The sequence below is a fragment of the Octopus sinensis genome, linkage group LG2, assembly GCF_006345805.1.
Source record: "Octopus sinensis linkage group LG2, ASM634580v1, whole genome shotgun sequence".
Lineage (NCBI taxonomy): Eukaryota > Metazoa > Mollusca > Cephalopoda > Octopoda > Octopodidae > Octopus > Octopus sinensis.
The window spans coordinates 125,257,124-125,282,488 of record NC_042998.1 but is presented as its reverse complement, the minus strand read 5'-3'; the positions used below and the strand labels follow the sequence as shown (position 1 = coordinate 125,282,488).

At 34.8% G+C, this 25,365-nt stretch overlaps 1 protein-coding gene across 2 annotated transcripts in view; it reads right to left on the bottom strand.

Annotated features, from left to right (window-relative positions):
• LOC115225809 overlaps positions 1 to 25,365 on the bottom strand; it is a 363,608-nt gene that overhangs the window by 73,845 nt on the left and 264,398 nt on the right. For both annotated transcript variants that reach the window (XM_036499165.1, XM_029796783.2), the window contains exon 4: positions 3,049 to 3,108. In XM_036499165.1, the coding sequence (XP_036355058.1) occupies positions 3,049 to 3,108 (60 nt within the window). The remainder of the gene's footprint in view (positions 1 to 3,048; positions 3,109 to 25,365) is intronic.

Genomic DNA, 25,365 nt, shown 5'->3' with positions numbered 1-25,365 from the left:
GTAAGGGATTATAATACTATCCATGTATAAGAAACTCCCTTATTCTTTTAACCTAATTTTTGACAAAAAGGGTTCCTTATATACGTTAAAATACAATATATAAACATTTGTTTAGCGCTTTTGATGCGAGCTATATCGCTAAGGGGTCTTTATTATGTACCCTGTTAAACACACACACACGTGTATGTTGTAGACGATTCTCCATCCGCAAAACACACAACTTTTAATATATGTGTGTGTGTGTAAAAATTGTTTTGACTAGCTTGATAGAGCCTAACAGAATAAAAACAAACTTTTTTCGGTCAATTTGCGGCAGCAGGATATTGTGGTGATGGTGTAGTGGGGTAATTTGATTCTGTTTGACAGAATATGCGATGGTGTGGAACAAAGTTTATTGGCTAAACAAAAGAGCGTAAAGCTCTACAGCTTACATCATATAGCCGTTACTTTCAGATGTCTTCCGAGCGATACTTTTGTCTATGTATGTATCTATCTTTTTATTTCTGAAAATTTTCTGAGGGTGCCTTTTGCATGAAGAATATATAGTTATGTGTAAACTATCATATTTAAAGAGATGAGCTGAAAATAATTTTTAATCAAATGAAATAACCGTAATAAGAAATGCCATGAAAATTCTCTTAAAGGCATTACGGAAAGAACTACTTGACAAAAAATTGATATGTAGATGGAAAATGGGTGTGGTCTTGGCAGCTTTGAGTGAAATTTGCTTCGTTGAGGAAGTCTAATAAAACTGAAACATATCTAAAGTTACCACCATATTTGCCAAAGAGCAAACTCCTTCCCTTTGTATATCTTCAATGAAATTCCGTGCAATTTCTGGAATTCCTTACCTTGCACTTTTTCGTTGTATTTTTCTCTAACGCTAATGATATCTGGTTAATTGTATGCATTTCAGTTCATTAAATATAGTTTAGGCATTACACCTTAAGTATGGTTGGCTGAACTTAACGAAATGCGTGCGTGCGTGCATGCATGCCCACATACATACATACATACATACATACATACATCCGTTGGAAGGATAATCCCGAGAACAAAGAAATAAGAATCCACAATATGGTAGAAGCCATAGCCACTCATAATAAAAAGTAATACTGGTGGAATGTACCAGTGAAGACCTCAATAAAATTTAAGCACAACAGAACTGATATAATGATTTGGGAAAGAGAAGAAAAACTGTGCACAGTTGTAGAAATTAGCTGCCCTGCAGATGTTAACAAAGCTGAAGATCAGTGAAAATGAGAACACCTATGCTGAACTATTGAGAAGTCTGCAGTTAGTCTATCCAGATTACAAGTTCAAGTTTATACCTATAACTATTGGGACCCTAAGATAGGTAACACTGTCTAAATACCGATCTTGAGAAATTAGGTTTCTCAAAATCAAAAGAGAAAGCTAATTCAAAGACTACAGATCCACTCCATCACTGGAACTGTTGTTGATGTTGAAATTCCAATGAAGGAGCCTTGGATCTAGGTTAGAAACCGGCTCTTTCTCTATTGGCTAGAAATCTTGAAATAAAAACTGAACAATGACACACACACATACACACACACACACACACACACACACACACACACACACACCTCGATTTAACGACCTATGCGACTTAAGACTATCCGCATTTACGACCACAAAAATAAATAAAAAAACCGATTTTCGGACGTTGGGCAATTGCATGTATGATAACTATGGCAGCATCTGACAACGCAGACCTCCCGCAGCAGACACAGTCGTTCACTGTCTACCACTATCTCTCACTCAGTCGTTTTCAAGCATCAGTTGCTTTTGAATGAAAATAGTGTCGAAAAATATAAATCTTACATACAACTAGACCGACTTATGAGCTACCATTCGGAGCGGAATTCGGTCGTAAGTCGAGGAGAGGTATGTGTGCGTGAATTGAGTGTATGTGTATGTATATATATATATATATATATATATATGGTGGTTGTCTACTTATGCAGAGTGATTACTTCTTGTACTTATACCTTAGATCCATTATGGCATCTGATGTAGGTTTTTAAAACCAGGCAATGTATTGAAAAGACCCTCCACACATATATATGCGTGTGCATTTGAAAGTGTGCATTGGAAATCATGCTCTTGAACAAGTGCATGTGTGTTTATAATTGAAAGTGTGTGGATATATATATATATATATATATATATGCATGCTTGTCTGCGTGTGACCAAAAGCATGTATGTATAAATGTATAATGGAAAATGTATGTGGGGATGTTTGAAAACATGAATACATGTGGAAGATTGTCTATGCTATGTATTTATGCATTTATGTGAAAGTGAATGCGTATTTGTCATTCTGGTTTCGTTTAAGATAAAAATAGAGAAAGACTAGTGTATATAAGTGGGTAAATATATAAGTGAATAAATGAATGAATGTAGCTAGTGAGTATGACAGGTCAGTGAAGGTGAATAGCTTCCAATAGTAGCGCCTGCCTGACACTACGCCATATACTTCAGCACTGAGTTTTAGTCAATTACCGCTCACGTAATTAAGAGGAACACTAGGAGGAATGCATTACAGGTGTATAGAGTGTAGTACTACAATGTGTGTGTGTGAGAGAGAGAGAGAGATAGGGGGGACAGAGAGAGAGAGACTGAAATACTTATACGCTCCAGATACCTCTGTGTTTTTAATTACATACAGCTCAACGTTAAATGTAAGCGATAACTTGAATATATTACTGGGTTCATGAAACAGAAAAAAATGTATGTTTACGAGAGAGAAAGACTCTTGTGTTCCTGATAGGATAAACAGAAGCGAGTGTTCTGGAGGGAGAAAAAGGCGGAATTGAGGCATGAAGTGAGAAAAAATACTAATTTGTTAAAAGCGTATGTGTGTGTGTGTGTGTATATATATGCATAGAGATAGATAGATAGATAGATAGATAGATAGATAGATAGATAGATAGATAGATAGATAGATAGATAGATAGATAGATAGATAGATAGATAGATAGCGGACATGTTAATGGTTGCAACAACAGAAAAAGCTTTACGAACCTGAGTTGCTCCAGCTTTTCGCTCTGTCTCGTTGTTTTACTCCTGGTGATATGTTAGCGCCTACGGAAATTAAAGAAAAAGGAAAATTATACAAAAAAAAAACAACAAAAAAAAAAACAAACCTCTTTTTACATTGACTTTTAAGTAATGTGTTTGTAAGAAATACTTTGAACATATCGGAAAGAAATAAGATATAGAAAGCATTTGAACTCGAATGACATCTTTTTGAATACATTCTTTATAATCCTATAAGGTGAAAATGTCTAAAGAGAGTTTCACATTTAATGATCTTAAAATATACAATAAATCTATTCATGTATTGATTGGTTGTCTTCTATTCCACCCCAGTGTAACCTCCGCCAATATTTCTATAGAACACATTAAAAATTACAAAAAATTCGAAAATAAAATAAAGAATTACCATTGAAGTGTTATCGTGAAATATTATCGAATTTAAAATAATGCGTAAGCAATTCCCAGAACAGCTATCAGTTTGAAAAAAAGGTAATTCTTCCTACACACACACACACTATATATATAGCGATTTCAGCTATTTCTGATACTTGCTTTACCTTGTATAGTTTAAAGATATATGTGTATATATATACACATATTTATATCCTCCAACTGGTAGATTGTACAACTGAAGCACATGTCATCCGAATGACAACAACATTCTATTTGTTACTACCAGACTTGGTAACTCGTCTCTACCCTCTCCAAAACTCTATATTTGCTCAGAAGAATCGTGTAGTATTAGTGGTAGTAGTAAGGAAATGTTGGCGACTCTCGTAGTAGAAGTGTTGGCAATTGTAGTGCTAGTGACTGTGAGAATGGAAGTGAAACTGTTCATATATTACATTCATTAAATACTAAAAAACCAGCGCCCTCTTAATTCTATTCCATCTGACCGACGTCATTTCTGACCTGTGGACACCAACTTCCTGTCTACAAAACAGCTGAAAACACACCGAATACGTCATTAATTTCCTGCGTATATATTCACTTTTGTATGTTTACTTCCCATTCTCTCTCTCTCTCTCATTTTTACTATGTCACGAATACTCTACAACCTATTGCAATTATTTCTTAAGTTGAAAGCCAAGTACTTATATTTGTACGTGCGGTACTAAGCGTTAAAATTTTAGAGACGTCCATTCCATTCGACAGTATTACATAATGACGAAAGCACACACACACACATACACACACACGTTACAAAATACATAAAAATACAAAGAAAAGTGACGATTGCGTCAGCAAAAATAAAATAGTTATTAAAATCGATAGAATGAGAAAAGTTCGTGTGTTTTTCTGTAGCCCCAGGTTAGTCCTGATCGAGCAGAGCTAAGATTAAAAATATTGTAGCCATGAATATGCCATATTTTTCCTTCAGGAATTGTATACGCCAACTACCAAATGCCTTAAGACAGAAGAACATGATTTGATGGAAATTTGGTAACGATTTATTCACAGGAAGAGCAACCACGTTGAGAGTATCCTGTTGGCTCTTAAGTTCGTGCGTCGCGAGGAGAGAGCGTGAGCCAGTTTCAGGCACAGCCCTTTTTCAACGATTTTATCATTGTTCGGAAGTAACCACTGTAAGGAAACGTGACGTCATAGTATCTAAGGTTGATAGACAAGTAGAACGATATAATAAAGCACCAGACTAAATGCTTCGAGAGAATTTAGTTTAATTCACTGAAAGACAAGGAACAAAGTCAAATCCAGATGTCGTTTACCTTTTAGTACTCCAAGATTGACAATTATAAACAATGAAATTACAAAAAAATTGAAATAAGTGAAATAAGTTGGCCAACGTGAATTTCGATAATTCAAGTAGGCAGTAGTGTATTAACTGAAGGACGCAAAAAATGTTAATGTATTGAAATTTGCGTTTTAGAGAGGAAAAAAACACAAGAACCTAGTGGTAACTTAATGACTAAGCACACACACACACACACACACAGTAAGTAGGGGGATAGCTACAGATTGGTTCCGGTTTTATTAAACCTCAATATTAAAGCTATCTTCTCAAGCCCGCTGTGATCAGTGGACATATTTTTACAAGTAGATAAAGTGTTATATTTTTTTTACTCCCTCCAGATCTCATCTCTTTCAGTATTTGTAAAAATACGCCACTCATTACACGACTAAGTGAATTACCAGTAATATGGGCGTTGCTTACTTAGTAAAGTAACTGTTGGGTCATTGATGCACAACCAAAGATCCTGTCAGTTTTCACGTAGAAATTCAGCAAAGTACTTTGGGAACAGTTTATAATTGTGTTTATTTTTCAGTTTAACAGTGAGTCGATCTAACTAAACAACTCGCTAAAATTACAAAGGTTTATATTAATTCAACTTGTGAGTTAATCCTTTGACCATATTTAAACCCCAATCTTTCGGTCAGTTATCCTATATGTCAACTACCTACATTACTACAGTAATACATTGGTGGCAAGCCCAGTCGACTATACGCGTCTCCTACAAAAGTTAAGTCTGTTAAAAGAAAAAGCCACGTTCAATAATCCAGTGATGACTGCTTTAAAAAAAGTGAGATAAGTCCCTTGTGATCTACTTTTTCACAATTAGGTTTGAATAACTGACTGGCGATAATTCACTCTTAAGTCACTAATCACTTTGTTTGAAATTTGAATGTTACAATTTCAATTTTCAGCCCCAAATAAATCCGAAACATGAAAATGTGAAACAAAAATTCAATAATCAATATTTTATGAAACTTGAGAAGTAGTTTCAGAAAGCAGGAGTTATCAGTGACCGATTCTTTAAATTGTACGATGTATGTGTTTAAACCCAAGAACTTACACACCAATCACTTGGATAACCGAGTTATCTTGCCATTTATTGCTGACAATACCTATATTACCAAACGCTTCTGCGAGACAGAGCTGTAAAACATCAAAGATATTTTTTCAGAAACCCGATAAGAACATAGAAAACTGAAATGAGGTCTCTTGGCGAAAATAAAATCCAATTTATCAACTGCTTTCTTTAATTTCAAACATATTGGAAAATTCTGATACGAGACTTGTATTGGCAGACTCAAAGCAGCATAATTATATAGCCGGTAAACACGAGATAGAGGTAATATTCTCATGTAACTATATCGACAAGAAGTAGTTAAGATGTCCTTTTAAAACTTCTAAGGTCATTTATCTGGATTAAGTTCGGAAAAGAGAAAAAAAAAAATGAAGTAAAATCCTGATTCTATGCTGTGGTGTTCGGCTATTAGCACATTGGCTTTAACGACTGTGCCATCATAAAAAAAGAACATACGTCTAATGGTGATGTTACATTACAATTCTTCTTAAAATGCGTCTTCAGGGAGAAATAGGCTTAACAATAAACTAATGACTGTTCTGCGCTAAAAACAAATTTGCTGATTCAAAAGCATGATTACTTTCTGTCTTGTAAAAACCTCACAAACTCAGATGAAACGAGTTTTTCGGAAGTAATTAGGCTGTCTCTTTTCTATCAAGTATTGCAACGTATAAGGTAACTAAACATTGCATATTGATAGAAATATTATCTACGCATTTTATTAGTATAAAGTCAACTAGTCATGGAAACATTTGTTTAATCACAGAAGTTAAACAACCGCATGGTCAGCATTTAAAGAGTATGACAATTTTTGAAAGCCAGTTAATTACCAGGTGGCTACAACCATGTAAAATGAGAGGGATGAGCAACATATAAAAAAAGTCAAATTTAATAAATTACTTGCAGAAATAAAGTGCTCAATTGTTAAAATGTGGACAATTCTTAATGAAACTAGTCTCCCAACGCCAATGTCACACTTATCAGAAGCCCTACTAGTGCTTTCAATCTCATCACAAACTTTAAATAACAGAGTATCTTGCATCGCCTCATATACAAGTTGCACAAAAAAAACATATTTGTTGGCGCTTAAACTAAGAAATTGATATGCAACAGAGAATAATTCGTTGTTTTCCCAACATTGTACTGACCTTAATTTATATACGTGTACAATTCTATCATTTCTATCGATATCTCGATGATGAAAATATATAGACACTAAATTAACTTTGACTATAAATTAATTTAAGAGAATTAGTATCATTACTAATCAAAATAAATTAGAGATTTTGTTGCATTGGCATAAGAACAAATAATTGTACTCTATCGTTTACAGCTTATGATCTGTATTTATTGTATTGATCATGAAGGAATCAAAAACAAATTGAACTACCTCAGCTCGTAGAGATACGGAACTAAACCTAGTAAAGCATTTAAGTTGAATGCTCTATTTCTGCCCTTCCACCATCTTAAATACAAAGGAATTAACAATGAAAGACACTATCAAGCTAAAGTGTTTAAAAAAGTATAGGCTTCATAGGATCAGTCAAGGGGAATTAATGTTATAATCCTATATTCGTTTCCTTGTTTTGCTAACAGCTTAAATTGATTAAATTCTCTCTTCCCTTCTCTCTCTCAAATATTTGTGGCGTTACATCTCCGGTCATCTTCAAATAAAATTTTATCAGGTCAGCTGCATTATGTACTCAAACGTTGAGTTGATGAATACCAGAACATCACGAACCAGATTCAAGACTATAAATCAAATTTTGTAAAATAGACGTTAATACTAAATACAAGCTGCTACCCGTTTCTAACTATTTAAAATCTTTGGTTATACTTAAACTGTTGTTATAAATGAATTGCCATAAGCTTAATGTTTATACGAAAATAGAAATATAAGTTTAATGGAATGTCAACCTCTGTGATGTCTTTCTGACAAGAATTGAAATAATCAAAACGAGAACCATCTGAGCTACATAAAAACCAGGGCGATTGGAAGTAAGATTTATTCGGATTAAATATATTTAATAACTGACAACAACAGCGGTTATCGTAACACCAGCGATAAATACTTCAATGTAAGATTTAGGAAGAACTGCTGCAATGCGTTCGTTATAACTTTACGTCGAATATTGACACAAATGGAATCTATTTCGACAGTATCCGCAGACAGTTACAGAACCAACAGATGAAATGTAACTATCCATAAACATCGGTCACAATGCTCAACGACACAGTATTCGTCATTCATAGTATTTCAATCTAATATAATCTAAGAGCTAAACACGTCCTTCAACGCCTAATGGTTAGTGTCGAGGGTACATCAATGTAAATGCCCATTTCTCCTCTAGGTTATTAAAAATTGTAGATAAAAAAGAGTAACTGAAGTGATTATGGATCATAAGAGAAGTCGAACCTTTGCTACAAAACCTTATTGCTATTCTACGATGCTCACACAAAGACCTTTGCAATCCATTGAACTGCTTACTAAAAAAATCAAAGAAACAAAATACATACTAAAGAATAGTAGTTTCTTAGCCTAGGTACAAAGAACTACTGTTAAGCGAGTGGAATAAGATGTGCGTGAAAATCAGGTCTACTCTTTTTGTAAGCGTATTTGTAACTCAAGTGAACGGGAAAAGAAACTGGATCGCAGTCTCTACTTGCCAGGAAGTTCTTGGTGCATTTAACTGATCACAAACGTAGCAAGGATGATTAAATACCAATCCATTAGGATTTGACTATGATGGAGTGAAAATATATTGTTAATTCCAATTCCATTATATTTGCACAGCTCCCTGTGTTTATTAAAAACGACAGAAAACAGCAAGCATAAATAAAATAAAATACAAAGTCTAAATTTCAACCTGTTGACATGTTTAATTAATGCATTGCTATAGTATTCCAGATAAACTGTAGATATGCGGCTTTATTTTTATTTTCATAACTGATTTATTTTTAATGTTTCCTGTTGTAGTTTCAACTTCTAGCAGGTTATCAACTGAAACATCACGACTTTTGCTGAGAACACGTTTGAAGAATACCAGTAGTAGATGTACGAAAGAAAAAAGAAAGAATCGAAGTTAAAAAAATTGTTGGAAGATGACAGAAAGTAGTGAAAACTGCGTAGGTGTTGGCACAATCCTCTGAATTCTGATAGTAAATTATACTAGTTATTTATGATAGATACAGGTGTGGAAGAAAATTGATGTAATGAGATATATGGTTATATATAAAAATATACCGTGTATAAACTAATACAGTTTGTACATGTAATCATACTTAGACTTATCGTGAAGATATTTTTATTCGAAATGTAAGTTACAGAGCTTACATGATTAGCAACTGGAAGATCGTGATATTAAATCTCGACTCTACTCACTGTTCTTAAGTGCTCATTCAGCCAAGCTTACACACATTATAAAATTCTGTTACAATTTTTTGTGTTTCTTTGACAAAGATAAGAAAAAAAAAACAACAAAACCAAGCCAAACAAGAAAACCAGGCAGGTGTACGGTTGTGGCGAAATTACAGAAGTAAAATGTAAACTAAAACGTTTAGCAGTATTTAGTAGTGTTTTTTTACGATCTGATCTCAAGTCCCGCGTAGTGTGTACGGATCTGCAATAAAAGATGACCAAGAAATAAGCATATGTTTTAACTCTGGGTCATGCGCAAGGAATGTTCAAAATGCGGAAAGTTGTACTCTTGTACCGCATATGTACCTCATCACTGATCCATCAGAAACAATTTAATAGGTTTTGATAGTACAACCGAAAAATCTGTAAAGTAAGAAAACTTCAAGGAGAATTAAGTTGGAAATAGAATAAGATAGCTTTTTAGAATAACACACAGGATGCGATGGGTAGATTGTCGCCGTTTTATATTTTTAATTTCATGCATGTGCATTGTTTGCTTTTGACTTTGTCGACTACACAGTATAGTTGAGTCAGTTGGGCACCGTCTGTGAGAAAAAAAACAGCACCATGACACAATTCACTCTGCCAGAAATTTGGAAACGACATGCTGTACTGCTTGGCGTCGGAAGCTCCAATATGAACATTTCAGAGTGTTTGACTGTTAATCTGAGGACAGTGCAGAACGATTCGGAAAGAGTTTAATGAGACTAACGGTGATTAAAAAGTCAACATCATGGTGTTTGGAATAATCACTAGTGATGGCGACATTATGCCTCCATTCATCTTCCCACACGGCCTCACACTCAACACGGAGGCCTAAATCAAGTGCCTAGAGGAGATAGTGCTGCACTAGAAGACCCTATGTCTGGCAACAGGACTCTGCACCATACCACATCACTCCTAACATCTGGCCACCTAACTCCCCCAGACTACAACCCCCTTGATTATTATGTGTGGGGTGCAGTTGAGCGAGAGACCAACACCTTGTAACACTATAGATGAACTGAAGGCAAGAATTATGGCGGTTTTCACCACCTTAAACAAGGAGACCGTCCAGAAGAGCTGCAGGAAATTCCGAAGTCGACTGGAAGCTGTGGTTGAAGCCAATGGCGATATTATTAAAAAAATTTACTCTTTAGTATTTCAAGATATTTTATGTAATTTTGGTAAATATATCTTAAAATGAAATGTCAGTCTTATTTTCATTTTACGTAATTTAGACGACAGGTTATTCACCGCACCAAGTATCTTCCACGCACAGATATCATTCAAGGCGTACTAGATATACACGGAATTCACACATAGAATTCGAACTATGAGGATTTTAGTTTTCTTTAGAATATTCTTTGATCCAGAATAGGTGGGTGAAATGCTTTGGTTATTCAAGTATATATGCATGTTATAAAAGTCTGCGATATTTTGTTAAGTGTTATGCTTAAATAAATATATAAAGGATTAGAGCAATTTTCACTGTATGATTACTTATATTTATATAAAATGGAAAATAAGTAAGCTCTTGAACGATTGCCAGTTACTTTTCGCAATTGTAGACGTTTTATTTCAATCTACTAACTTCGAGAAGTTATAAATGGTCAAATGAAAAGAGGGTTCGTATCATATCACCCTCACTTTACAATGGCCATGACTTAAAACTTTAGTTTTTAACTACCAGGTCCACCAAATCATGAAGAACTATTTTCTATATTCGTCAATTTCAGTCCCTCACCTGAACTTAGACAGCACCTCTCTTCTTCACCTAACTTGTTCTTACCCTAAACTGTTCCTCGTCCGGCAAGTTCTACCAGCAAGCTACCAATATATCTAAGGGAATCAAGATGGGCTCCAGTTACGCTAACCTTTTTGTAAACTGTACTGAGGCTCAGGTGTTTTCCCAATCCACCAAAACCACCCGGGAGTGAACGGTCATTATATTGACGAATGCATCAATGCTACTTCGTTCTCCAGAGATGAACTTACGGTCTTCATCTTATACACCAACACCTTTCAATCTACTGTAGAATATACTTTTAACATCACCAGCGCATTTGTCACTTTCGATAGCCTATATTTCGAATACAGTGCAATATAAACTTACTGGTTAATACTCTTACCTCGAATGTTCCATCTTGCTCTAAAACGGTCACCTCCTACTGGTAATTCTCCATCTCTGACAATTATGCAGCAAGGATTCTAATTTCGTTTCCAAATCCGAATAGATGAATCAATTTTCTTCATATGAAAAATCCTTGACTTAATGATTAACGCTGTGCGCAGCTGGTAACAGGTCATTTATAGAGTCTCAGCACTTATCTTACACGCCCGAAGGGAGTATTCAGTCGCCTACTATATTCAGTCGTCACCTTTGCTGCTTGAACAGGATATTCTCCGCAACTTCCACTTCATTCCTTCTGACTTTCAGGCTCCAAAATTTTGGTCAGCTCTTTTTGACCGCTTGTAAATTATACCCACCTTCAAATACTCCCGTTCTATATGCTACACATAACTTGCCCCAAATCACTGCTAAAATTATTTCCTCTTTCACCTCTAAACTCTGCAAATCACTGCACGTGGGTAAAATCGACTGTCATTTAGGCGATCGCTTCCCCGAGTGCCTCCTCGAAGTTTACGATGACATGCAAGTACTCTCCAAACACCTAGCAAGACATTTTAATTGATCAGATTACATTTTTGGACAACTTCTAGGATTGTGCAGTCACTTTACACTATAGCTCAATGTCGCCAAGTGGAAAGGTAAACATATCCCTTTCACTCCAAAAACTTCATCAGCTGGCAATAATGATAACTCACATTCTCCTAATCGACCTATCTATCACGTCTTCAGCTTCACGACATCCATTATATTTTTTTCTTATGATCTCTTGACCTTAACTCCATTTTTCAAATTTGTAATGATTATCTCCTTTCTGAATCCGCCATCTCCTTAACACTTATTTCTCGCTGCTATATCCTCTCCTCCTCAATTCTTTACTGTCTTATTGTTTCTTCCTCTCACTACTTCCAACCCATTCATCCGATAGCATCAGAAAACAACATCTCTCGACGAAAGTTTCTTTACAAAACGTTAGAAGAGTAGTCTTTCGAACCTCGTATAGCACTGGTTATTTATATATATATATATATAGCGCACTTGGTATGGAAATTTAAGAATCTGTTTTAAAGTTTAAAAATATAGAAAAATAATGCTATCCTTGTTTTATTGATCTTGCTTGTATATAACAGTCTTATGATTAACGTTTTTCATGACGTTCAAGCATACTCGTCATATGGATTTTATAAAGTCTTAAAATATTTTTAAAATCCCACTACGCATTTAGATACCTCTTGTAGCAAATTGTTTAGGAATCACTGCGTTAGACTTTTCTTTAAATCAAACCAATATAGTTCACTTAAACTTCAAAATATCCATTCTTTTGATTTCTGTTATTTACTCATATTTCTAGTATAATTTTAAACAAATTAGAAAATAATCAGACTGTGATGGTCGATTAAATCATTTTGTTTTTGAGAAGCAACACTTTTAGAATATCACAAGGTGTCGTAAAAGAAGGGCGGATATGTACAGTAATCTGTTTTAAGCAGCAGCTTTACTACAAATTTCAGTATTTTTATTGGCTTATAGTACCGTGTTCAAATCCACCCGTGGAAAAGTGATAGGACGTACTTCATAAGATTTGTCTCTAGCACCCTATCCCTTGAATTCCCCAGGTCAGTGAAAGGATTAATACATGTTCCTTGAGAAACGCATGGCTATCATAACATCAATTTACTTTACTATATAGAAATACAATCTTAACCAGACTAATTATCTTTTATGGATATTCTTATAACTGAGAAGTCGTGCAGTCCTGAAATTAATGCTTTATTATTCTCAGATAATTAAATTACATATTCATTCCATGAGTTAACACAAAGTCTCTTCATTGAAAATGCCAGTCATATTAGTGAAAGATGTTAATGTAATACATCATGGAAGTCTATGATGTAAAGCTACATCACTCCCCACCTGCATACATTCAAACAGAACGTCATGAAACAGTGCAAATACATCCAATATTGATGATCAAGAGAGATTTATTATCAAGACAGCTTAATCAAGGTTATATACTTGCTTCCCTGCATCAGTTTCCTTCTAAGGATTGATAAATAGAAGACTGGCAAGAAGGATGGATGAAGTGATGGTGAAAGAGATAGATAGATGGTTGAGACAGCTGGTAGAAATCTATAGAAAGATATAGCTTGGTAAGTATAAATATAGACAGGTTGGTGGATAGAAGGATGGATGGATAGATAAAGATACAAAGATGGTAAAATTGATAAATGGATAAACAGCTATATCGATAGATAGATAAGATATAAAGATGCTACCAATCACTTTCAGTCACTACTCTATGTTCAAGCGTATTAAGATTATTTGTGAATATTGGAGCAGTAAACATGATTAACGCTGCCTAAATTGTTGTATACAATCAAACTCCTAATCCTAACTACATGCACTACTTTTCACATACTTAAATCTAAGTTGAGAGATCGTTATATAATTATTGGATTGACTAAAAGCGCCCTGTATGAGATCTGGCGCCATAACATTTCATATTGATTGTAATAAAGGGTTAATGACATTTCCGCCATGATTTATTGAGGTGTTGAATAATTCATCTACAGTTCGATTCGATTTAGAATATCTTCACCACGGAAAGAACGTGAAAGAGAGTGAAGAGATGCTAGAGACACGCAAAAGATAAGAGATACACAAAAATAGGAAGAAACGAATTTAATATACGCTAACCAACACTGTTTATACACGAGTTCACATGAGTATATATGTATGAGTGTGTGTGTGTGTGTATGCATATAAAAATATATAAAAGTCAGTGATGCATATGCACATTGACCAAAAGAAATCGGATAAATATGCTCATTGATGACGAGGTTTGTCCCTTTAAAAGTAGCGAGGGTGAGAAAGAAAGAAGTCAGTTGTGATCTTTAAATACACGAAAGAAAAAGAAGGGTTTTGCAGAAAATTGGTCGTACGCACATTCATGCATAATTTGGTAGGAACTTTGCACGTAACTTCTGCTGCAGGACATTCTCTTCATCGATTGGGAACAGGACATGGTAAGAATGTCTGCAATTTTTGACAATATTGTTCTTTCTAGGGATACAATCTTTTATACTGTCAATGTCCTGAATCTACGGCCACAACAAAACGGGTAACATTCTGGGGCTTCTTCCAGTCTCCGCCTCCCTGTCTACGATGAAAATACATTGTCAAGCTATGTGAATATCCATCTTGACTACGCCCTGCAGATATCTTATTTTTACAAGCTAAGGACAATTTTTTCCACCTTTTCTTACGTGTCTTTACATTCAGAGAACGGAATCTAAACTTCTTCCTACGATTCAATGACGTCCGAATACAACCTAACATTCGAATCCTTGAGTTCGGAAGTACCTTTAAGTAGAACACTTAAAGGGTATTTGTAGCCTTCCTCGTGAAAAATCATACTGCTTATATTATTGTCAATTTCTTAAATCTTCATTGAATGCACTAGCATTATAGCTATAACCTTGTTGTCACGGCAGGTACATTTTCAAGAGAAGATTTAAAAGCAACCATTACGCTAACAAAATAGAATGCATTTTATAATAATTTAACTTTCTATAAATTAATCTGTTGCAGTTACTTGTTTTCTGAAGTCCTTTTGTCATTTGCCCGTTTCCAGTGAGACAAGCAAAATTTTGTCACTTGTATGTCTATGATACATTGTTGGCTAAATGCTCCTGCTAAGTCATTGGAAACATGATTGTTGTGCAAAAGAAAACACCGAGGACTCAATGACACTCGCTTGCTGCGTCTATGGCAGGTGTCATGATGTTCAAGCCATATTGCTGACGTTTGGCGGAGGAAAAGAATGTATCATATACTGACCTCAAAAGTAAACGAACCTGGTTAGTTGTAGCTTTCTAAAAATGGTTAACTGTAACTTTCACCATTTAGCATACTTCCACACAGTTCATTCATAGCGATTTTATAAATTCAATAGCTTTTTGTTGCTAGACTAGAAATATCGAAATTCTTCAGTCACGAGATCACGCCTACCTTTATTAGTCTGGCTGGATATCCACTAATTCCATAATCAATCTAAAACGTTGCTTTTGTGTTTTATACAGAACTGAAATATACTGGAACACATTTCACACACATACGCATAAATCTCACTCATACATGCACGCACATTATAATCTGTAAGTCGTAAGAATTTGATGCTAAAGAAATTGAGAGTGGAACAAAGCATTTCACTGGAATAGAGTTAAAAGTAAAGAAACAAAATCACGACCATAAACATGTGTGCGATCACTCTTGTACAGGTTTCAGTTTCCTAGAATTAGTCATAGAGGTGTATCACCATTAAAAATATGATGCGAGTATAATACACACACACACACACACAGATACGTGTGTGTGAGAGAGAAAGAATGTGTGTGCGTGTATGTGTGTAATACAAACACAATTTTACGCTCATTACTGTATCTATACTTGATTCGTGTGTGTGTAGCCGATATCGATTTTTTCGCGAATTTTTGTCAAACGGATAAAATTGTTAGAACTTTGACAGTGTGTGTGTATGTGTGCGTGTGTGTGCGTGTGTGTGTGCGTGTGTGTGTGCGTGTGTGCGTGTGTGTGTGTGCGCATTTAAGTATAATCGATGTTGCTTGAGCAGAATCATTAAAAATTTTATAAACAGTTTATATCGCATGATATGTTCTGCAAATATTTGAAAGACTTTTGTTAAACTTTGTTCACTAACACCACTAATGCTCCCGAGATAAACATGGACATCACTTTATCTCATACAATTCTATGAATTTGTCGTTGTATGATAGATTTAGAAATATTTTTCTCTTTATTATTTTCTGGGAAGTGGTGAAGGCGGTGATTAACTGAATATGTAAAGCGCCGGATAAAATGCCTTGCGGTATTTAGTTTCATCCTTTATCTTCTGAGTTCAAATTCCGTCGAGACCTACTTTGCTCTTAAATCCTTTCAGAGCCGATGAAGTAGTACCAGTCAAATATTAATGTTAATTGAATTCAATTTAGCCTACTCTGTTTTTTTTTTTGCTTTTGGTCTTATAAAAATACAAACTTCTGATTGTATGAGTACCGTAGGACAAGAGGTTGGTAAGTTTCCAATGAACTGAGTTCGTGATTCAACTTCGAAACCGAGATAAGAGATTGTTCTTAGGGCTTAGTCAAAAAAGAAAGAAAGAACCATAGCTTTTTACAGAGCTTCAAGGACTAGGGTGGGGAGAGAAAACTGAGTAAGGAACTCCGATTTACGAGTTGCTGCTTTTTACAGCATTAAGAAATTAAGCTGTCTTCAAACGGGAGGCCAAGTACAAGCGCTTACAACAGAACGAACTTTGCTAAACACACCCAGAGTCCAAGTATTCCTGTTGGATTAAGTCTATAACCCAAGAACAGTCTATCTGGTAGGTTTCTGAGGTTTCACTTATTCGGATCGAGCCAAAGCTGTAGAAGACCCCTGCACCGTAGGATCGAACCTAGGTCCTAGGAAATTTTTTTATAAAGTCAACCATTGAGCCATAAAAAGAAATAAAAACGAAAACTAGCGACTACAAAATAGTGAAAAAAAAAAAAGAATAAAGAGAATAAAGCAGATATGCAAATTTCATTTACAACAATGTTTCTTAAATTGAAACAAAGCCACACTTTTGATTTAAGAAATGAGTATAAAATAATCGATTTTATTGATTTTAGCACATGCCTGGTACTCAGTTTATCGATTCCGCAGAGACGGAATGTCAAAGTCAACTCTGGTGGGATTTGAACAAGTTCAATGATAAGATTCAAATGTAATTTTCTCATGGTGAATTATTGTAATCTTCGAAAATGTCAAATAATACAGTGAAAGCTTTTGGGAATATACAGTAGTAAGATTCTGCAGAATTATTGGCACACTGCCTATATTGTGGACTATATTTGCTGCAAGGCAAATACTAAAGTTTTGACATTCGACTTTCTGTAATTTCTTCAGTTGTTTCCGGATTTTATAAAGATTTTCATAGTTGAGCATGAAATTTGCATTTTTGGCAACATTAGGCATTATTAATTTTACATACATACATATAATTGGGTAGGAATTAAATATTATATGCATTTTCAAGAGAAGACGTCTAACATGAAATCAATATCACACACACATCCTGAATGCGCATGTATATTTGTATTTATAAAGCTTTTGAAAATGTTCCAAGCAATTTCGATTTAGTGCTATTACAATTCTGAAAAAATACAGCAGATTCTTCGAAATAAAGTAATTTTCTTCCGTATTAAAAGTCAGCACTTATTTGTTATATTAAGAATTTTTTGTGTGAATTAAAAGGAATATAATTATTCCACTGTGGTCTCGTTATAAATTTTGACGCCAATATAAAACCATAAAAAAAAAAACGTATTCGCTAAATATCATTCAACAATTAAGAGCTGTAAGATAATCACATAAAATATATAGTTTATGATAAATCGATTTTATAATGATCGTAAATCTCCAAATGTTAGAAGATTTGAACCGAGTTTTCGATTATTAAGGAATAAAACACACACGCACAGAAACTAATATATTTATATATATATGCACACACACATGTGTATATATATATATATATATATATACACAATGTTTTCTTTAATTATGCGTACTCATAAACAATAAAACACATAGCATACTTTCATATAATAAACACACTCACACATTCTTAGTACAGAAGGGTTTCTATGACAATTTAATCATGCGAAACACTATGCGAAAAAATCGTTGATATAGTGAAGGGCGTCGTATAATGATCTTGGGTCACAGCTTGAAGCTAAGTGCTGAATATTAAATGAGAAATATAAAATGGTAACGCACAAATAAACTATACTTAATCAGTTTTAACAGTGTTCTTGGAATTTCCCCACTGAAATAACATTGTCTTAGCGTCTTTTTTATAAAGCAAAATGAATCGATAGAGGAAGAGAAAACCGAAAAAGAAATACAAGAAACAAAACTCAAAAGTAAAGATTTTCTATTGAAGGAAACAAAACAAATTCCAGCTTATTAAAATGTATTGAATTTGATTGAGTCAGTGGAACAATATATCGGTTAAAGGCTACTACATTGACCTTAATTTTATCGTTCAAACTGCATCGTGATTGTGGTAGTCGTACAGCAACAAAGCTGTAAATCCAAACTAGTTTCACTATAATTTCGATAGTCTTTCATGTCTAGATCAAGGGTTCTTAAACAGACCACTATGTTACCATGGAATAGACATGAAGAGATTTGAAGAATTTGTGCCAGAATACACGAAGATAACTTGAAACATATATGCATCCTAAGATTTATGAAATAAAGACGTAATTACATTCGTCTTCATATTCACTGATGACGAAGTAGACGTGTTTTATTAGTCTCTTCCGGGAGTGAAAATGTTTTAGAAATTCTTAGCAAAAGTACTCACATGTATTACAACGGTTGACAAAAGGATAGGATGAGGGCCGAAGTCGAAATAGTAAGTGATACACCAATCCAAAAACTTGTTCCTCACATCATGATGATATCCCCACACATCATGCCAAAGATTACATCTTTGCAGATGATATATTTGGAGAGATGTGTGGTGGGATCATCATGGATATACAAGACCTTATGTCATCGCAAAACAAAAAATCATACCAGATCTATGTTCTATAGAGGGTACTGGAAAGAAGACCTTAAGACTTAGGATCTAATGTAGATGACTCAGCTGTTATATATGTTGCAGACACAATTCGTTAGCACACCATGAGACCCAAAAGCCATTTCTTCCAACCAGTACCAGATAAGTCAAGGAGAGCCATCCACAACAGTAACTACAACCGTTAGCAGCTAAGGAACACCAGGAAGTATCCCTTGATACCAGTATCATAGCATTCATTTGCGAAAAAGGAGACCAAGGGATTAATAGTTCCTAAAACAAACACAAAAAATGACCCAACGAAAATAAAAAGTAATTGAAAATGTATTGAGGAATTCACCTCCAGCAAAGAAAAAGGCTTTCTCCGCTAAAGAAACCATATTTCACGAAGGAGAACCAATGTCCTGTTACGAGGAACCAGCTTCTGACGTGAACGAAATGAAATTCGTAGCAATTCCTAATAGTGGCAAAATTCTCAAATACTTATGCAACATACGCAAGGAATATCCGAACGAAGCACAGATAGGGAAAGAAATGGGATTACATTTTATACAGCATAAAAAGGACAAAATAATTTTTCTTATTTCCGATAAACGTTATATTTCAACGATCCAAAAGATCCAATTTAACACAACCTCCCCAGAGAAGAATTTCGAACCTCCAGCCCTGAACAATACACAAGGGTAGCACGGTGGATGTGTTATCAGGACAGTGGAGAGCCCCGATAAATACTACAGGTCTCTCTTGGACAAACTGCGAGAAGCTTTGAAACAGAAATGCCGTGGACAATGCACCAGCACACACAACACATGGAACTTTATGGAAAATACGCGACTTTGGCTTCATATTGGTAGACCACCCACCCTACTCTCCTGACTTGGACACCTCTGACTATAACCTCCTTCCACAACTGAAGAAACATCTCAAGGGAACGAAATTTCACTCCGATTCGGAAGTGATTACTTCTACAGAGGTCTGTCTGGAGGCCGAATCTTCCAAGATCTTTTTACAGGGCTTAGAAAAACTAAAGGATAGCTGCAATGAGTGCGTGAATCTGAGAGGAGAATATGTTGAATAAAAATCACAATTAACTGATCCTCCTGTATTTTCTTTTACCCAAAGTCAGGAACTTTCAGCACCTCCTTATGTAGACTGGATCATTTGAATGTGAAATACCTTAAATCACAGACAGTAATGATGACAAGCTGCCAATCACTGGTTATTCAGCAATTTGTACAGCTAAAACGTGTCCGGAATTGCCGCTGCACTTGCCAAAAGAATTTAAATAATAGCTATTTACTAAAATTGTTTTATTTCTTTGATTGCATAATTATCTCCAGTTAGCGTTTTAATGGTTCCTCATAACATATATTGTTTTTTGTATTGATAACATTTTTGTAATTTATCTCTTAAACAGATCTAGTTTTCTATGCTTAATAGTGTAAACTTTAGCACATCTACTCAGTACTACTATTACTTTGAATATGTTTTAGTATTATGACTAACTTTATCATCAAACTTTAGTCTTGAAGCAATTGCCTTTTCATAAAATATTATATTCCCTACACAGCATTCAATGCCACACTTAGAAATATCTAATACAAACACACGCGCCCACTCACAAGCACACATACACACACACTGAAAACAATTATATATATATATATATATATATATATATGTATATATATATACACACACATACATGGGTATATTTAAAGAGAAAAACCACTAGGTGATCAGCCGTATGCTAGAAGTAGATCACCTACGATCAAACTACAAAGAAAAGAATGTTCTCTAGAGGAAAATTCAGCGGACACCAGAACCATATGCGGGCAAGAGAGATGAAAATTATATAAAAACCAGAATTACTCACAGACCGGCGGTTTCGTCTATTAAAAAATCAATAACTTATATAATCCAATTGTCCATAGACTCGTCAGTGTGATCGTTCCACAGGTAATGTGATTTGTAAAACTAACCACCAGTTTTCCGTATAAAAACAGACACGTGTTTAGTTTCACCGATTACATTGGGGGTAATTTCAAATGTCTTAGTTCTGGCGCGCTAAAATTCCGGAAGCAAAGTCTGCAGTAAATAATTTACTACAGTTAATGCTGCCTATTAGAGAACATATTTATTTTAACATTTAAATAATGAGGGAGATAAATTTAATATTAATTTAATTAATATCAATTTAAAACCAGTAGCCTAGCATACAAAAATCTGAAAAATCAGAGAAAATTTTAATACATGTGTATATTTAAAGGGCAAAACAACTAGGTGGTCAGCCGTATGCTAGAAATAGATCACCTACGATCAAACTACAAAGATAAGAATGTTCTCTAGAGGAAAATTCAGCGGACACCAGAACTATATGCGGGCAAGACATGAAAATTATATAAAGAAACAGAATTACTCACAGACCGGCGGTTTCGTCTATTAATAAATGAATCACTTATATAATCCAATTGTCCGTAGACTCGTCAGTCTGATCGTTCCACAGGTAATGTAATTTGTAAAACTAACCACCAGTTTTCCGTATATGTTCTCTAATAGGCAGCATTAACTGCAGAAAATTATTTACTGCAGACTTTGCTTCCGGAATTTTAGCGCGCCAGAACTAAGACATTTGAAATTAATCCCAATGTAATCGGTGAAACTAAACAGAGTCGGGGAAGTATTTAAGGCATAATGTCTGGTACCAACCGTGAAAAATTGGGCCGGTTCAATGATGCTGTGGGCCTGCGTGTCTGCCACAGGACCCAGAGAAACATTTTTATATCGGGTAAGGATGAATTCAGCTACCTATGTTTCTATGTTATCGGATGTTTTAGAACCATCAATTGCTAAATTGCATCCAGGAGTGTCGGAAAACAGTGTCATCTTTCAACAGTGTCATCTTTCAAGAGAAGAATGGAATAAAATTGCGCCTAGCACTTGCAAGAAAATAGTTAATTCAATGCCTAACCGTATAAAAGCGGTAATTGATGCTAAAGGAGGGTCAACCAGATATTAAAACTAATGTATATTGTGAAATATACCACAATCTACCATGTGTACGAGTTTCATTAACATTGAGATAGCAGAACCCAAAAACATTGGAGAAGCCTAATACTTTTGGTCAAGGCTGTATATATATTATCTCGGCGGTAATGATTTTCAGCTAACATTTTAATGCTCCTTACAATAAGTATCTTGACTATAATTATACAATACATAGCGACTTCAATTTATAGTTTCCGAACAACCATGTATGCAAAATTTGCTCAAAAGGGAACGTTCCTTATGTTTTTATCGAAGCTGTGATACTCTTATGTTGGTGTCTTAGCACAAAGACAATATATCTTTTAGAAAAGAAAGAATGAATATTGCGATATTTATGCATTTCCCAAATGGACCAGCTATATATATGGAGAGAACTTGGGCCACCCCAAAATAGCTGCGATCACGTATTAATCTACGACCTTAACTCCATATATTGTTTAAATATTCAGCAGTATTCTTTTATCGCTGTTGTATAGACTGAATGAACACAGAGACGGTGAGGGGCATATAAAGATTATGATGAGATTCTGATGAGATTCTGGCAAGATCAGTTAGAAAATTTTATTCGATCGTCAAGTTGTATTTACCTTTATTTGTGTGCTGCGATTTTTGAGTGAAGTTAGTGAGCAGGAGAGCGAGCTTCTGACTATGCAAGACTTGCAATTGGCACATTACACGATGACGTCATAGGTCAAGGTAAGACGGCCCATTATAAGTTATAGGACATTTCCAATTCATTTAATGTTTGATTTATTTAAACTGACTCCAGTTACATTCTCTTACACTTAAGGAAAATAAATCGATAAATTTGACTTACTACAAACAATGCTTAAAAACATTGGCATGATTGATGCGTGGCCGCCATTATTTAAAAAAAAAGTGAAAGTCATCGATCATATCAGATAAGTAAAATACGAAAACAAATGCAATGTGACTAATTACGTAAAATTGAATTTTCGTTTCTTTTAGTTTGTTGATTTCAAATCTTTTAGAATAACAGTTATTCTGTTTATAGCAAACATAAGATAATTGATGAAAGAATAGCGTGTAAAACACACGATTCAACACCATGATGAACTCACGTACACATCACTCATCTATCAAAATAATTCTTATAAATATGGTTAAAAGAATACTTATTGTTTACGTCACGAGTTTTCGAATCATCCGATAATAAATTGCCAGCACGGAATTCTCCTTAAGAAAACCGAAAAGTTCAGAAAAGTAATTATTTTGAAGTTATTCGTTTAGAAATAAATTTAGAAAAGAGATATTTTGAAAATAAGACGTGATGTCTGATGCAGCAGTATTATTAAAAACACGTAGGAAAGATTTTTTTCGAATACTTAGTTGAAAGGTAAGGAAAATCCTTGCTAAATACAGCCAAACCTCGGTTACTGAACTCCAATAACTTGAATTAAATTAATAAAAGCACTTGCCATAACGTTAAATTAAGATATATGCTTCCGCTCTCTCTCTCATATGTAAGTAGAGATTATTTGCCAATATAATATGGCAGTCCCGTTTGGGATGAATGCTACTGTTGTTTAGCCCCAGGAAACATCGTCTCTAGCTGGCTATAAGACACAAAATCTGTGTCTTTATATTTTCGAACAGGTGGAGTTTAGCATCCACACCCCAGCACAAAGCAATATCTGTGGATCGCGGTTTCAAGGTTATTTCTCTTCCTCGGCACAGAATAATCACTCGGCTGAAGGTGGCGTTGCTAAAATCTCCGTTCGAAAATATATAGTTTTCAAAGTGACACACAATCACTAGAAACATTATTATTTCTAAATCTCTCAACAAGAGACATATATATTAGATATCACTTATTAGGGTTATCTATACAGATATTCTATAAAAATTATAACAGCACTGATTTTTGTTACAACGTTTCGTATCCGAGACATCAGATGTAAACAGGCAATGGGACCGAAGATTTAAAAAATGGGTAATGAGCGTATATGCCATATTTCATGAGTTTTTGCTCTTTCATCGGCGCCCATCTAACCCCTTAATAATCCTCGAACACATTGCTTAAATAGCCACTAAATTAAGCGGTGTAATGTAATTTGATATACTAATTTTACATGTTAAACACATTCCTGGAAGTCGCTACGTAAATATGACTTGTAGGGACGCGGTATTTCGTTATGCAATATGTAAAATTGGTGTACCCAGTAACGTTACACCGCTGTATTTCGTGGCTATTTAAGCAATGTGTTCGTAGAAGATTAAGGAGTTAGATGGATGCCGACGAAGGAGCAAAAACACCTGAAAGATGACATGTATCCTCATCTTTAATCTCATTGTTTGTTTACATCTGACATCTCGGATACGAAACGTCATAACAAAAATCGGTGGAGGTTATAATTTCTACAGAATATCTGTAGAGATAACCCTTACAAGTGATGTAAATCGCACTACTAACAATGTAAAACACGGTATCAATCTATAAAAGCGTTTAGTATACTTCATAATATATTATGTTTGCATACTGCGTTCCTACAAGTCATTAATTATATATATATATATATGCACAAGCACACTCAAAACTCTAGAGAAGTTTCTCTGAGACAAAATATGACATCCACGTTTATATATACATCTCCTAATATAATGAGCGTAGTGCTTTTATATATTCGTATATATATATATATATATATATATTTGTCCAAAATCACGCAAGAGGGAATGGGAGAAGGAGTAGTATAAGTGAAGAGAGAGGAGAGAACATAGTAATTCAGTGAAGGAGAAGTAGTGAGAATAGCCATGAAGTGAGAAAAATAATAGCAATGAGAGAGAGAGAGAGAGAGAGAGAGAGAGAGAGAGAGAGAGAGAGAGAGGAAGTGGCAAAGAGAGCGTCGTGTATCTTATCTTCTACTATAATAATACTCTTGTAAATTTCTCCGTCACAACATATGAATGAGAAGGGAAGGGATGATGGGAAACTTGGTAGTGAGATGATGGAAGTTCTACGGTTAAAAAAAAATAGCGTTTCAACTCTGCGTGAGTATATGTGTATGAAGTAAAAGGGAGTCGTGTGTATGTATGCGCGCAATGAAAGTGAGATGGGGAACATTCAACGCTGAAAAGAAAAAAAAACAAACAAACAGCGTTTCAACTCTGAGTATATGTGTGTGCGTATACAAGGGAAGTATGTGAATATATGTATCTGTGATTATTATGTACCTTATTTTGTGCCTTCTTTATATTTAAAATACGACAATTAACCGTCATTATA